This window comes from Ipomoea triloba, chromosome 8 (genome assembly GCF_003576645.1).
Source record: "Ipomoea triloba cultivar NCNSP0323 chromosome 8, ASM357664v1".
In the NCBI taxonomy this organism is placed as follows: domain Eukaryota; kingdom Viridiplantae; phylum Streptophyta; class Magnoliopsida; order Solanales; family Convolvulaceae; genus Ipomoea; species Ipomoea triloba.
The window spans coordinates 18,259,337-18,271,678 of NC_044923.1; the positions used below are offsets into that span (position 1 = coordinate 18,259,337).

Genomic DNA, 12,342 nt, shown 5'->3' on the forward strand with positions numbered 1-12,342 from the left:
AGAAGCAAACTGTAAAAAATGTCGCAACTTAAAGAAGGAAAACAATGGAAGAAAAACAAAGCACCTTAAGAAGGAAAACAACACACTTTGAAGGAAAATCCACGCACCTAAAGTTTTAGATCGACGCACTTTAAGAAGGAAAACCAATCACCTAAACCCTTAGGCCGATGCATCTTAAGTTTTAACAACTGGCGCACCTTAAGCACACAAACTACGTACCTTACAAAAGAAAATCACGCACCTTAAATTTGACCTAGATGTCAAAAGACCAAATTGCCACCGCATTTTTTAATCATGGTTAATGATGGACGTTGATTTATGAAAGATCAGTGGCTCTTATCTCACAGCACAATTGCACCTGACACACCTAACTGCACGAGAACCCATATATATATATATATATATATTGGATCATATGATAACAAGTGTTTGAGAGAAAATTGAGTACCAATTTCAACTTTACATCTGGAAAAATCAAATAGAATATATTAGATTTTTAAAAAAAAATATTGGTGATATCACCAACTTTATTATTCAAACTTTTAACACTTAATTGTTTGTTTCTTCTCTGCCATGCATAGCTTGCTACTAAAACAGCCAAGGCTGATCCATGCCTTCTTGACTGGATAGATGACTACATAACCAGGCCAGATGTTCAGAAAGCTTTACATGCCAATGCAACTGCCTTTCCCTATTCTTGGAATTCTATTTTTCAGGGGTATTTAATTAAGTTTGTAATCTATTCTCTTATTGTGTCTGAAATAACTTGTAATATAATTGTGTGCTAAAACTCGATCTATAATCAATTATGAAAAATGCAGGAATAGGGATACCAATTTGTACAACCTTGCTATTGACATATTGCCGACATTGTCAACACTTCTAAAGAGTGATATCCCAGTTCTGATTTACAGGTTCATTATTATGACATTACATACATATTATTAGATTATTTGTTTTTTTAGATACATATATTAGATAGAGAGAAATATATATATATATATAAATGCCATTGCCTAAGTTATTTATTAATCGATAATTATAATTACACTATGTTGTAGTGGAGATCAAGATTTAAGGATCCCTGTCACACACACTAGAATACTTGCAAACGAGCTTGCTACACGCTTGGAGCTTACCATTTTGGAGATGAATGAACCATGGTATGATGGCAACCAGGTATACCACTTTACCTAACTCAAGAAACTTGAAAAATACAGACAAAAAATAGTTAACTTATCAGTCAATTTTGGCTTGTTTAACTACTATTAGCTGCGCTGTTTGAGTTTGTTAAAAGTCAATATAAGTGTTTGGTTAATAAACTTTTTGTAACTCCAACATGTTAAAATTTAAAAAGTTGCTCAAAACAAATTTTACAATTAACTTTTTGAAAAAAGAAATTATACCAAACAGCTATAAGCTAATAGTTAATTTACCAAACACCTTTCTACAATCAACTAATGTTATTAAAATCATATCCTCTATTCCTCTAACCCAATAAGCTAACCGCAATAGTTGAAAAAAACGTTAGGCGCTCCTCGGCCACTCGAGGAGCGCCTAGGATGCCTAAGCAGGGATTAATCGGCGCCTAGGCGCCCATGTATTTTTTTTATTTTATTGTTTATTTTTAAAAAATTTGTTTAAGTATTTTTAATTTTTAAAGATTAATAATTATAAATTATATAATATTTTAATAATTAATACTAAAAAATTAAATATTAATCCAAAAATATATAGAGTTAGTACAATTTAGGGTTATTTCGCTCAAAACGATTTTGTTTTCAGTGAAATAACCCATTAAAAAAAGAACAATAGTTAATTGGCCGACTAGGTGGCGTAGTCGGTGCCTAGGAGGTCTAGTCGGCGCCTAGGAGGCCTAGGCAGTTAGTGCCTAAGCGGCCTAGGCGGTCGCCCAGCCGGCCAGCCGCCTAGACCACCATTTAAGATGATACGCTAGGCGGTCGACCGACGCCTAGTGCCTAGGCGGCGATTAATCGGTCTTAGGCGAGATTTTTACAACACTGCTAACCGCTATCAGCTAATCATTTACCAGAGTGACCAAAAATAAAAGAAAATGGGTAAGCTTAATTGTTTTGTTTTGGGTTTTGTAGATTGGAGGATGGAGTGTAACATTCGGAAAATTGGGTGAAGGTAAAAAGGTAGCAAATTTGACATTTGCAACAGTAAGAGGTGGAGCTCATTTTGTGCCATCTTCATCTCCCTCGCAAGCTCTCACACTTTTTAAGGCATTTCTCAAGGGATCTTCACCACCCAAAAATCACTCCGACCACTAGCTAGTGGCATTGCCGAAATACTAACCCTTATATTTGTATTCAAGTATTTATATTATGAGTGAAAATAGATCAGAGGCGAAGCCAGAAATTTCGGTCAATGGGAACAAAAAGAAGAACTTCAAAATATAATCAACAAGGTTGATGATCCTAGATCTTTTGTAATCAAAACTCATCACTACCAACCAATTATGTTACTTCAACTTTCAATAAACTTCATGTATAATAATAAATCATTTATGTATATTAAAGGCAATTGCTCCCATTGCTCCGGAGTGGAAAGTAATGAGTTACTACATATGTCATTGTTCAATAGTTATATCGTGGATATCAATGTTCATAATACATATACACAAACACGATATAATGAATAAATACTACATTGTAACAGAATCAATAGTACTCAAAAAAAAGGAAAGATACTCAGTAATATAACGGCGCTAAACAATATGTGGTAAGTTAAAATTTAATTAGATGTATAAATTTCTAATTCTTTATTTAGTATTTGAGATTTCAAGAAGGTAGAATACTCTATTTACGGGTGTAGAGGTCATTGACATTCAGGTAGTGAGGGTCACATGTATGATCAATATTGAAGGTCCATATCATAATATCTATCTATATTTTTTTTTTCATAACAAACATATCTATCTCTATCATATATATCTATCTCTATCATATATTTGATTATATTTGATTATTCTTATGAGCTCCATTACAAAAATCGCACCTAACCATTAAGTAAGATGCGACGGGCGAACGACGCGCATAGTGGATTCACAATTCAACGCCTTAATCCACTTGGCTACATCCGCCCCCAAACTATGTTCTTATTTTTTGCATTTTATTTTTTTTCTAATTAGTCATGTTCTTATTTTTTTCATTTTATTTTTTTCTAATTACTAATTAGTGATGCCGTACATTTTTCAACCATTCAAAAGTAGATCTTCAACAATGTATAAGGCACTCTTGCCCCACTTGGTGGGAGTACATCCCTCTTCTTTTAAGAAGGTTTTCTCCTCGCCCCGTGACCCTACCCGGCAAAGAACCACGATGAGGTAAACCAGCCTAGGTTAGGCATAATTGACCGGCTCAGACCCAAGGGTTTGAGGATCGAACCTCCAACCTCTCGGCTGTAGATAGAGCACTCTTACCACCTGGGCTGTCCTTACGGACTTAGTACATCCCTCTTGGTTCATTGGCTTGTGGTCCTAACTCCCAAGCTAAGCACTTGCATGGTTCGATTCCCACTAGCTACAATATCATTCTTTATTATTTTTAGTCCCCCGTTGGGGAGATAGCTTATATTATTTATATATTCTTTGGGCTGCCAGTTTGGTCCGGTATATCAAACTTTTTACATACTTTTTGAGCCTAGTACCCCGAGCAATAATACTTATTACTTTCCTACCATGTTCTGTACTTCCATACCAGGTTTATTGTATACCCGGTCTCGACAAAACCATCAGAGGGTAATTAAGTTCTCGTTACTCGTTAGTTTCCAAAATTATAACGGTTGTAACTGTTATAACATCCGTTGTTATTTACTGAATTGATGGTCTGTTAGGGAGGTTACAAATAGATTTTAAATAAGATTTAATTGCCACGTTAATGATAATTTGACCACCTTTTCCTATAAATACCGTGGTGATGAACAAATGTTTTACATGCACATATTATAGATTCTCCTCTGGAACTAAATCTCTCAAACTTCTGTTCTTCCTCTTCTAAAAATCTTGTGAATCTTGTGTTCTACCTTGTTCTTGTTTAATTTGCCGGAGAAAAATTAGTTTGAATGCTCAACTAATTTGTTGTAAGATCCATTTTATCATGAGAAACATAGGCTATAACGCTTCTAACACCTTTTAGATATAACAAATAAGGTTTTAAAGAAAATGTATGCTACACACAGACTCAAAGTTTCCATTTACCCAAATCGTTCCGTTTTCACTTGTATTTTATAAATTAATTCCTAAAATAAATCAAATTATTTTGGACCAATTTTTTAAATAAGTTTTAATTTTTAGCCATAAAATTAATCAATAATATGAAAACAATTTGTCTAACCCATTTTACAAGGGATGATCAGAGCCCCAGAATTTAGAGCAATTGGTTAAACCCACTACTACAAAAATACCTTTTAATGTCGGTTATTTTGGACATACGACCAAATAGACCCAGTACGTGATAAATGAAAGTCTAAGGTGACAACCTGACCAAATAAAATGTATTTTTTTTAATAGAAGTGAAGCAAGTTGGACAACATCAACTATAGTACAATACTATGAAATCACGCTATTTTAGTCTTTATCATTCTGTTCTTCTTTCTTGTTTAATTTGTATAATCAACTACTAACAAAGAAAAAAAAAACATCATATCTAATCTATTGTCCCATACACCATATTTTCTGCCCCACACTTTCTATGTGTGTATAATAATTAAGAAACTCCTAACAAACTTAACCATCCATGTGCTTGTTAATATTCAGAATCAAATATAATCCCATTGCTATATAGGTGATTAAAAACTTAGGCCTTCACTTTCATCATATATATCATTAAAAAATAATGGTTTTCTTATGGTTCTTGTTGCTCAATACATTATGTTCCATCTCAATAAGGAATGGTGAAATGATAGATTCTCTCCCGGGCCAGCCCTCGGGTGTGAACTTCAATCAGTACTCGGGGTATATTGTTACCGATAAATCTCGTGGCAGAGCTCTATTCTACTATTTTGCTGAAGCCCAAACCGAAGATAGATTCTCAAAGCCGCTCACACTTTGGCTAGGGGGAGGTATATATGCTAACTTCTCTTCTCTTCTTTTCTCATATTTATTTTAATTTAATGCCATTCGTAAAAGAGTTGAAGAATTCATAAGAGGTAAGCAAAGATCAGTAAAAGACTTAAAGGGTTAAAGTTGCGTATTCGCTGTTAGTTATAACTTTTCGCGCCTAACAGTTTTGAATGTGTTAAAATCAGCCCATGATTGTTCCATTGCTGTTGTTGGGATGTTCTACGAACATGGTCCATTTAGGCCGACAAAAGATGGGAAGCTGGCAAAGAACCAGTTTTCTTGGAATTTAGGTAACTATTTAACGTTCTGTTTTGTATATGTATGGTTTTTATTTTTACACGAATATATGTATATATTGAGTAAGTTGATGTTGAAATTAAATGAGCAGAGTCGAACATGTTATACGTAGACTCTCCAATAGTTGCATTTTCATACTCGAATACAACCTCAGACTACAAAATATGGAGTGATACCATGACAGGTGCGTATGGTGCCAATTACTTGAATTGGATCACAACATTATTCACTTTGTATGTTTAAATTAGATTTAGTGTTTTTATTTAATTTGTTTGCCATTTTGATGCTGCAGCCCGTGAAAATATGAAGTTTCTTCGAAAGTGGTTTATTCAATATTCTGAATACAGAAATCAAGATTTTTACATTGCCGGAGATAGTTATGGAGGTAAACACTACACTACACTACATTTTTTTTTATGCCTTTAGTTAAAAAGAAAAATAGGAATAAATCTTAACCATAGATATAGTCCAAATCAACCATCCAGATTGAAGATGAATTAAAAAAAAATGCGTGATGGCATTCTTGTAATTTTGAGTAGGTCAGATTGTCTTTGTATCTGAGTACACATTTTATTCTTCAAGTGCATCTTTTATGCCTTCAAGTGCATATGCTATGTTTCAGGCTTCAGCCTTCAGTACACAATTTCTCTTTTGAGTGCACATTTTTTCTTCTTCGAGTGCACATTTTTCCTTGCATCTTTTCATGCCTTCAATTGCATCTGTTTTGTTTTATATTTCAATACGTAGTTTCTCCTTTGAGTCTACATCTTTGTGCCTTTGAGTGTAAAAATTGAGATTTACAAACGATTTGTAAGTGTAATTGCTTCAATAACACTTAATTGAATGACTTTTCTTTTTGGTACCATAAATTGTATCAATTGCACATCTATTTGCCGTCAAGTGCAGAATTTTGGCCTTCAAATGCACATTTTTATGCCTTCAAGTGTATAATTTTTTGCCTTCAAGTGCACGATTCTAGGCGTATTTGTTATATATTTTGCATTCTTTCCAACAATGTATAACTAGATTTCTAATTAAACTTTGTGAGATTTACAAACGATTTGTATAACTAATTGCTTCAATAATATTTAAGTGGAATAACTTACCTTTTTTTATTATTATTATTACAGTATACATACATACATTGTTATTCAACTTAAGTGTTATTTAAACAATTACCATACAAATCGTTTGTAAATCTCACAAATTTAATTAGAAATTTAGTTATACATTGTTGAAAAGAAGACAATATATAACTATAATAAGTATTAATCCATAATTGTGCACTTGAAAGCACAAAAGTGTGCACCTGAAGACACAAAAATATGCACTCGAAGGATAAGATTTTGCACTCGAAGGCACAAAGATATGCAATCTAAGCAATTATTGTACCAAAAAGGGAGAGTTATTCAACTTAAGTGTTATTGAAGCAATTATCCTTACAAATCGTTTGTAAATCTCACAAATTCATTAAAACTTGGTTATATGTTATTGCAAAAGAAGACAAAAGATATAATAAACATTGGTTTATGGTTAAGATTTAATCATATTTTTTTTACCTAAAGCCTCTTTCGCATTTGAACGCTAATATATATATATATATATATATCAATAATCTTGGAAATGGGTTTGTATGTAGGTCACTTGGCACCACAACTTGCTGCATTAATACTTAAATACAACAGAAAACCGGAACATATCAGACCAATAAAGCTGAAAGGAATTGTTGTGAGTTAGTTGCTTCCTTCCATCAATTCTCCTCCTGATCTTCTGCATCATATGTAATTTTCTAATGTGAATTGTGTGATTGAGTGGAAGGAACTTATCCATCCATCAAAGGATAAAGGATCAATCTTTGGTTTTAAATATAGAACAATCTTAAATTTCTAAGCCTGTTTCACCTTTAGAGGTGTTACAATTCAGCCGACCTTAACCCTTAGAGGTGCTACAATTCAGCGAGAGAATTAATCTACAGTGAAAACACAGTTACATTCAAAAAAATCATATGAGATTTTCTTCATTCTGATCGTCTCTCGTTCAAGCTAGAACTCATTTTTTTTGTGTTTTTTCAATAAAAAATATTTTCAGCTTGGGAACCCACTTCTAGAAAAGATGAGTTTATCTAACGTTGAGCATCTCTGGTACCACGGAATCATTTCTACAGAACTGTACCATCTGCAGAAGAAAGAGTGTAATGCAACAAGAATGGTTAACGAATTATTAAACGGAGAATTGTCTGAATATTGCTCTGATATAGATGTTATGATTTCGGAGGAAATTGGGGACGATACGGATCAGGAAAATTTACTCTCTCAATCATGCGAATTCTCCTCAATTTCATCATCTCAACAACGTTATGTAAGTTAGCAATAGTTAAGTTATTCACTTTCAATACACACATATACTAGTGATCAAATGAGTCCATCTGTTATATGTGTAGACACATCCAGCTCATTTAGTGCTTGAGATGAATGACTTAGATTTTTGTCAACTATGCAAGTAGAGTGCACAGTTGCAAAGTTAGCCAAATCTCAAGTATTCAATGTCCTAGATTTGTCTACACAGACTCGGGGAAAGGGTGGACTCACGGGAACACTGACCTATATATATATAAGGAATGGTTCAGGTGCGAAGAAGGATTCCCGTGCGGTTGTGTGGCTACGTACCTTAAGCACTACAATGGTGCACCTTAAAGTACAAAAATCACGCACATTAGCACACAAACAAAGCACCTTAAAAACACAAACCAGGCGCACCTAAAACTTTAGGCCGACGCACCTTAAGTACACAAGTCACGCACCTTAAGAACACAAACCACACACCTAATGTTTTAAAATGGCCCACTTAAGTTCCAACAACTCACGCACCTTAAGCATACATATCACGCACCTTAAAAAAAAATTACAGACCTTAAGAAGAAAATTACGCACCTAAATCAAACACACAACCACACGGGAAACACTCCACCTCACGAGAACTGAATCCTATATATATTCAATCTTAATTGTTTGTTTCTTCTCTGCCATGCACAGCTTGCTACTGAAAGAGCCCAGGATGATCCATGCCTTCGTGATTGGATAGATCAATATATGAACAGGCCAGATGTTCAGAAAGCTTTACATGCCAATACAACTGACTTGCAAAATCCTTGGAAATCTACTCTTCATGGGTATTGTATTTTGTAACCTATTCTCTTATTGTGTCTGAAATCACTTGTAATTGTGTGCTAAAACTCGATCTATAATCAAGTATGAAAAATGCAGGAATAGGAATACAATGTTGCACAACCTTGCTATTGACATATTGCCAACATTGTCAAAACTTCTAAAGAAGGATATCAAAGTTCTGATTTACAGGTTCATTATTATGACATCAGATACATATATTAGATAGAGAGAAAAAAAATGCATTGTCGGAATTAAAACATGTGCTCCATTCCAACTAAAAGTCTAAACTGATAGTTGGATTACACATTTATGTTTATATATATTATTTGCTAACACGCTCCCTCACGTTTGGGCCAGTGGAGATCAAGATTTAAGGATTCCTGTCACACACACTAGGATACTTGTTAGTGTGCTTGCTAGACGCTTGAAGCTCACCACTTTGGAGATGAATGGACCTTGGTATGATGGCAAGCAGGTATACCACTTAGGTAAAGCTTATTTAGGAGCGTATAGTTTATTTTAAGCTACTAATAAGTTACAAGCTCTGTTTGGTAATGTTCCTAATATAAGCTAGTAACTTAAAATAAGAGCTTATTTTTTAACTAGATAGTGTTTCAAAATAAGCTAGTAGCTTCCTAACTTTTTTTCCATCTTTAACCTTATTATTTTAAAGAAATGACATTATTTACCCTTCTCAATTAAAACTTTTTTGGCTAAACTTTTTTGACTTTTTCTCTTCAATATGTTTGGTTGTAATTTCAATTTGACATTTGTGTTTGAACATTGATTTTTGCAGAACTAATCTTATGAATTATAAACATTTTGTTTTACTTTATATGCTTTCAAATATATGTTCTTCCTTTATATTTTATTAAAATATATTGATTTCACTATTGTATATTTTAATATATAAACAAATCTATTTAAATTTAAAACTATTTAAATTGTATGAATGTGTCCTTTTTAGTCTTTTTACATTTATTAGCTTATCAAAACGCTAATTTTACCAAACACTTTTAAGCATAACAGCTAGTTTAACAACTCTTCAGATTTCAGCTTTGAGCTTATAGCTTTTAAGTTTTCAGCTATTTTTCAGCTTTCAGCTATCTTTTCAGTTATGTTTGCCAAACATAGCCTTAACCTAACTCAAGAAACTTGAAAAACTTAAAAAACTTAAAACAAAACAAAATGCAATAAACAAAAAATTAAAACAAGGTAAGTTTTTTTTTTTAGTACTACTGACTCTATTACAATGTAGTATATGTTCATAACTATTTTCTCAACCTACTAAAACACAAAGAATTAATATCGTCTCCACTGAGACTCGAACTCACAACCTCCATATGCTTTGTTTTGATTTTTGTAGATTGGAGGATGGAGTCAAACATACGGAAAATTGGGTGGATGTAAAAAGGTGGGAAATTTGACATTTGCAACAGTAAGAGGTGGAGCTCATTTTGTGCCATCTTCATCTCCCTCGGAAGCTCTCACACTTTTTAAGTCATTTCTCAAGGGAACTCCACTACCCAAAACTGACCCCAACTACTAGTTTGTTTTCAAGCATTTATACTATGAGTAGAAACAGGGGTACGTGGAGCCAGAAATTTCGGTCAATAGAGGTGGGAAAAAGAGAAAAACTTCAAAATATAGCTAACAAGGTTTGATCCTAAACCTTTTGTAATCAAAACTCACTACAATCAACTATTCTACTCCAAACTTTTAATAAATTTTATGTATAATACTCTCTCTATCTCATGTTATCTGTCATAGTTACTATTCATTGATCCAATCAACTCTTTTTTCTTTGTTTATTTTCTTTATTAATTTTTTCTTATTTTTAAATTTGATTTTTTGTATTTAATAGTACATAATTTCTAAATATATAAATTTTGTATAACAATACTAAACTTAATATTATGAAAAATGAATTAAAAATAACTTCAATCAAGCCTCATTAACCGAATCAGACACATAAAATGGGACGGAGAGACTAATAATTATATATATATATATATATATATATATATATATATATATATATATATATATATATATATATATATANTATATATATATATATATATATATATATATATATATATAGTCATGATCAGGTGTGGCCGTGCGGCCTATTTTCAGCCATTAGATCATATCAACTCATCAAATCAACGCGCAATATATATATGTTACAGAACACACCATTCTACTTACTAAAACGCACCAGAGATTCGATAAAACACACCATTTCACACAATATACCAAATGCACCTATTCACTTAAAATTTATCAATATACTTAGGTTATGTTTGGTAAACCCAGCTGAAATGGTAGCTGAAAGCTGAAAAGTAGCTGAAAGCTAAAAAGCTATAAGTTCGAAGCTGAAATCTGAAGAGCTGTTATGCTTAAAAGTGTTTGGTAAAATTAGCTTTTTGATAAGTTGATAAATGTAAAAAGACTAAAAAGGACATCTACATAAAAGTTAAATAATTTTAAATTTAAATAGGTTTGTTTACATATTAAAATATAAAATAATGAAATCAATATAATTTAATAAAATATAAAGTAAGAACATATATTTAAAAATATATAAAGTAAAAAATAAATGTTTATAATTCATAAAATTAGTTCATACAAAAATTATTGTTCAAACACAAATATCAAATTAAAATTACAACGAAACATATTGAAGAAAAAAATTATCAAATTAAAATTACAACGAAACATATTGAAGAAAAAAATGCTCAAATTAAAATTACAACGAAACATATTGAAGAAAAAAATGCCAAAAGAGTTTTAATTGGGAAACATATTGAAGAAAAAAATGCCAAAAGAGTTTTAATTGGGAGGGATAAATGATATCATTTATTTAAAATAATAAGGATAAAGATGGAAAAAAGTTGAGAAGCTACTAGCTTATTTTTGAAAAGCTACTTGAAGTAGCGTTTCAAAATAAGCTTTTATTTTAAGCTACTAGCTTATTTTGAGAGCATTACCAAACAAAGCTTATAACTTATTAGTAGCTTAAAATAAGCTATAAGCTCCTAAATAAGCTCTGCCAAACACAGCCTTAATAAAAAACATCATTCTACGTATTAAAATGTACCACAACGTGCCTCATGTCAGATTATAAGCATACACTATTTACACATATTAGAAAACATGTGCTAAAATATGCACCATTCTACGNATTAGTAGCTTAAAATAAGCTATAAGCTCCTAAATAAGCTCTGCCAAACACAGCCTTAATAAAAAACATCATTCTACGTATTAAAATGTACCACAACGTGCCTCATGTCAGATTATAAGCATACACTATTTACACATATTAGAAAACATGTGCTAAAATATGCACCATTCTACGTATTAAAATGTACCACAACGTGCCTCATGTCAGATTATAAGCATACACTATTTACACATATTAGAAAACATGTGCTAAAATATGCACCATTCTACGTATTAAAATGCACCACACTTATTAGAAACACGTGTTAAAATACACACCATTCAATGTATTAAAATACACCAGACGACGTATTAAAACACACCATTCCACAACATAGTTACACATCATTCTACGTATGAAAATGCACCAGCGAATAGATTAAAACACACCATTCCACAACACAGTTAATGCACCAACATACGTAATAAAACGCACCACAGCATGTATTCAAACGCACCACACTGTGTACTAAAATGCACCATTCCAATTCACGTAATATAAATACAAAAATTACCATAATAACCGCACTTAAACATACGCAAATTTCAGTAGGATTAATGAAATTG

At 32.3% G+C, this 12,342-nt stretch overlaps 2 protein-coding genes across 2 annotated transcripts; both read left to right on the forward strand.

Annotated features, from left to right (window-relative positions):
- The first annotated feature begins 304 nt into the window (after positions 1-304).
- On the forward strand, positions 305-2,294 carry LOC116027068 (serine carboxypeptidase-like 42). The gene is made up of 5 exons (XM_031268494.1): positions 305-310; positions 582-718; positions 822-914; positions 1,062-1,179; positions 2,112-2,294. The coding sequence occupies exons 1-5, from the start codon at positions 305-307 to the stop codon at positions 2,292-2,294; spliced, it is 537 nt and encodes a 178-aa protein (XP_031124354.1).
- Positions 2,295-4,922: 2,628 nt separating this feature from the next.
- On the forward strand, positions 4,923-10,099 carry LOC116027069 (serine carboxypeptidase-like 45). Its single transcript, XM_031268495.1, has 10 exons — positions 4,923-5,085; positions 5,272-5,376; positions 5,475-5,567; positions 5,676-5,768; positions 7,023-7,111; positions 7,472-7,741; positions 8,416-8,552; positions 8,647-8,739; positions 8,908-9,025; positions 9,917-10,099. Exons 1-10 carry the CDS (start codon positions 4,923-4,925, stop codon positions 10,097-10,099), a joined length of 1,344 nt encoding a protein of 447 aa, XP_031124355.1.
- The last annotated feature ends 2,243 nt before the right edge of the window (positions 10,100-12,342 follow it).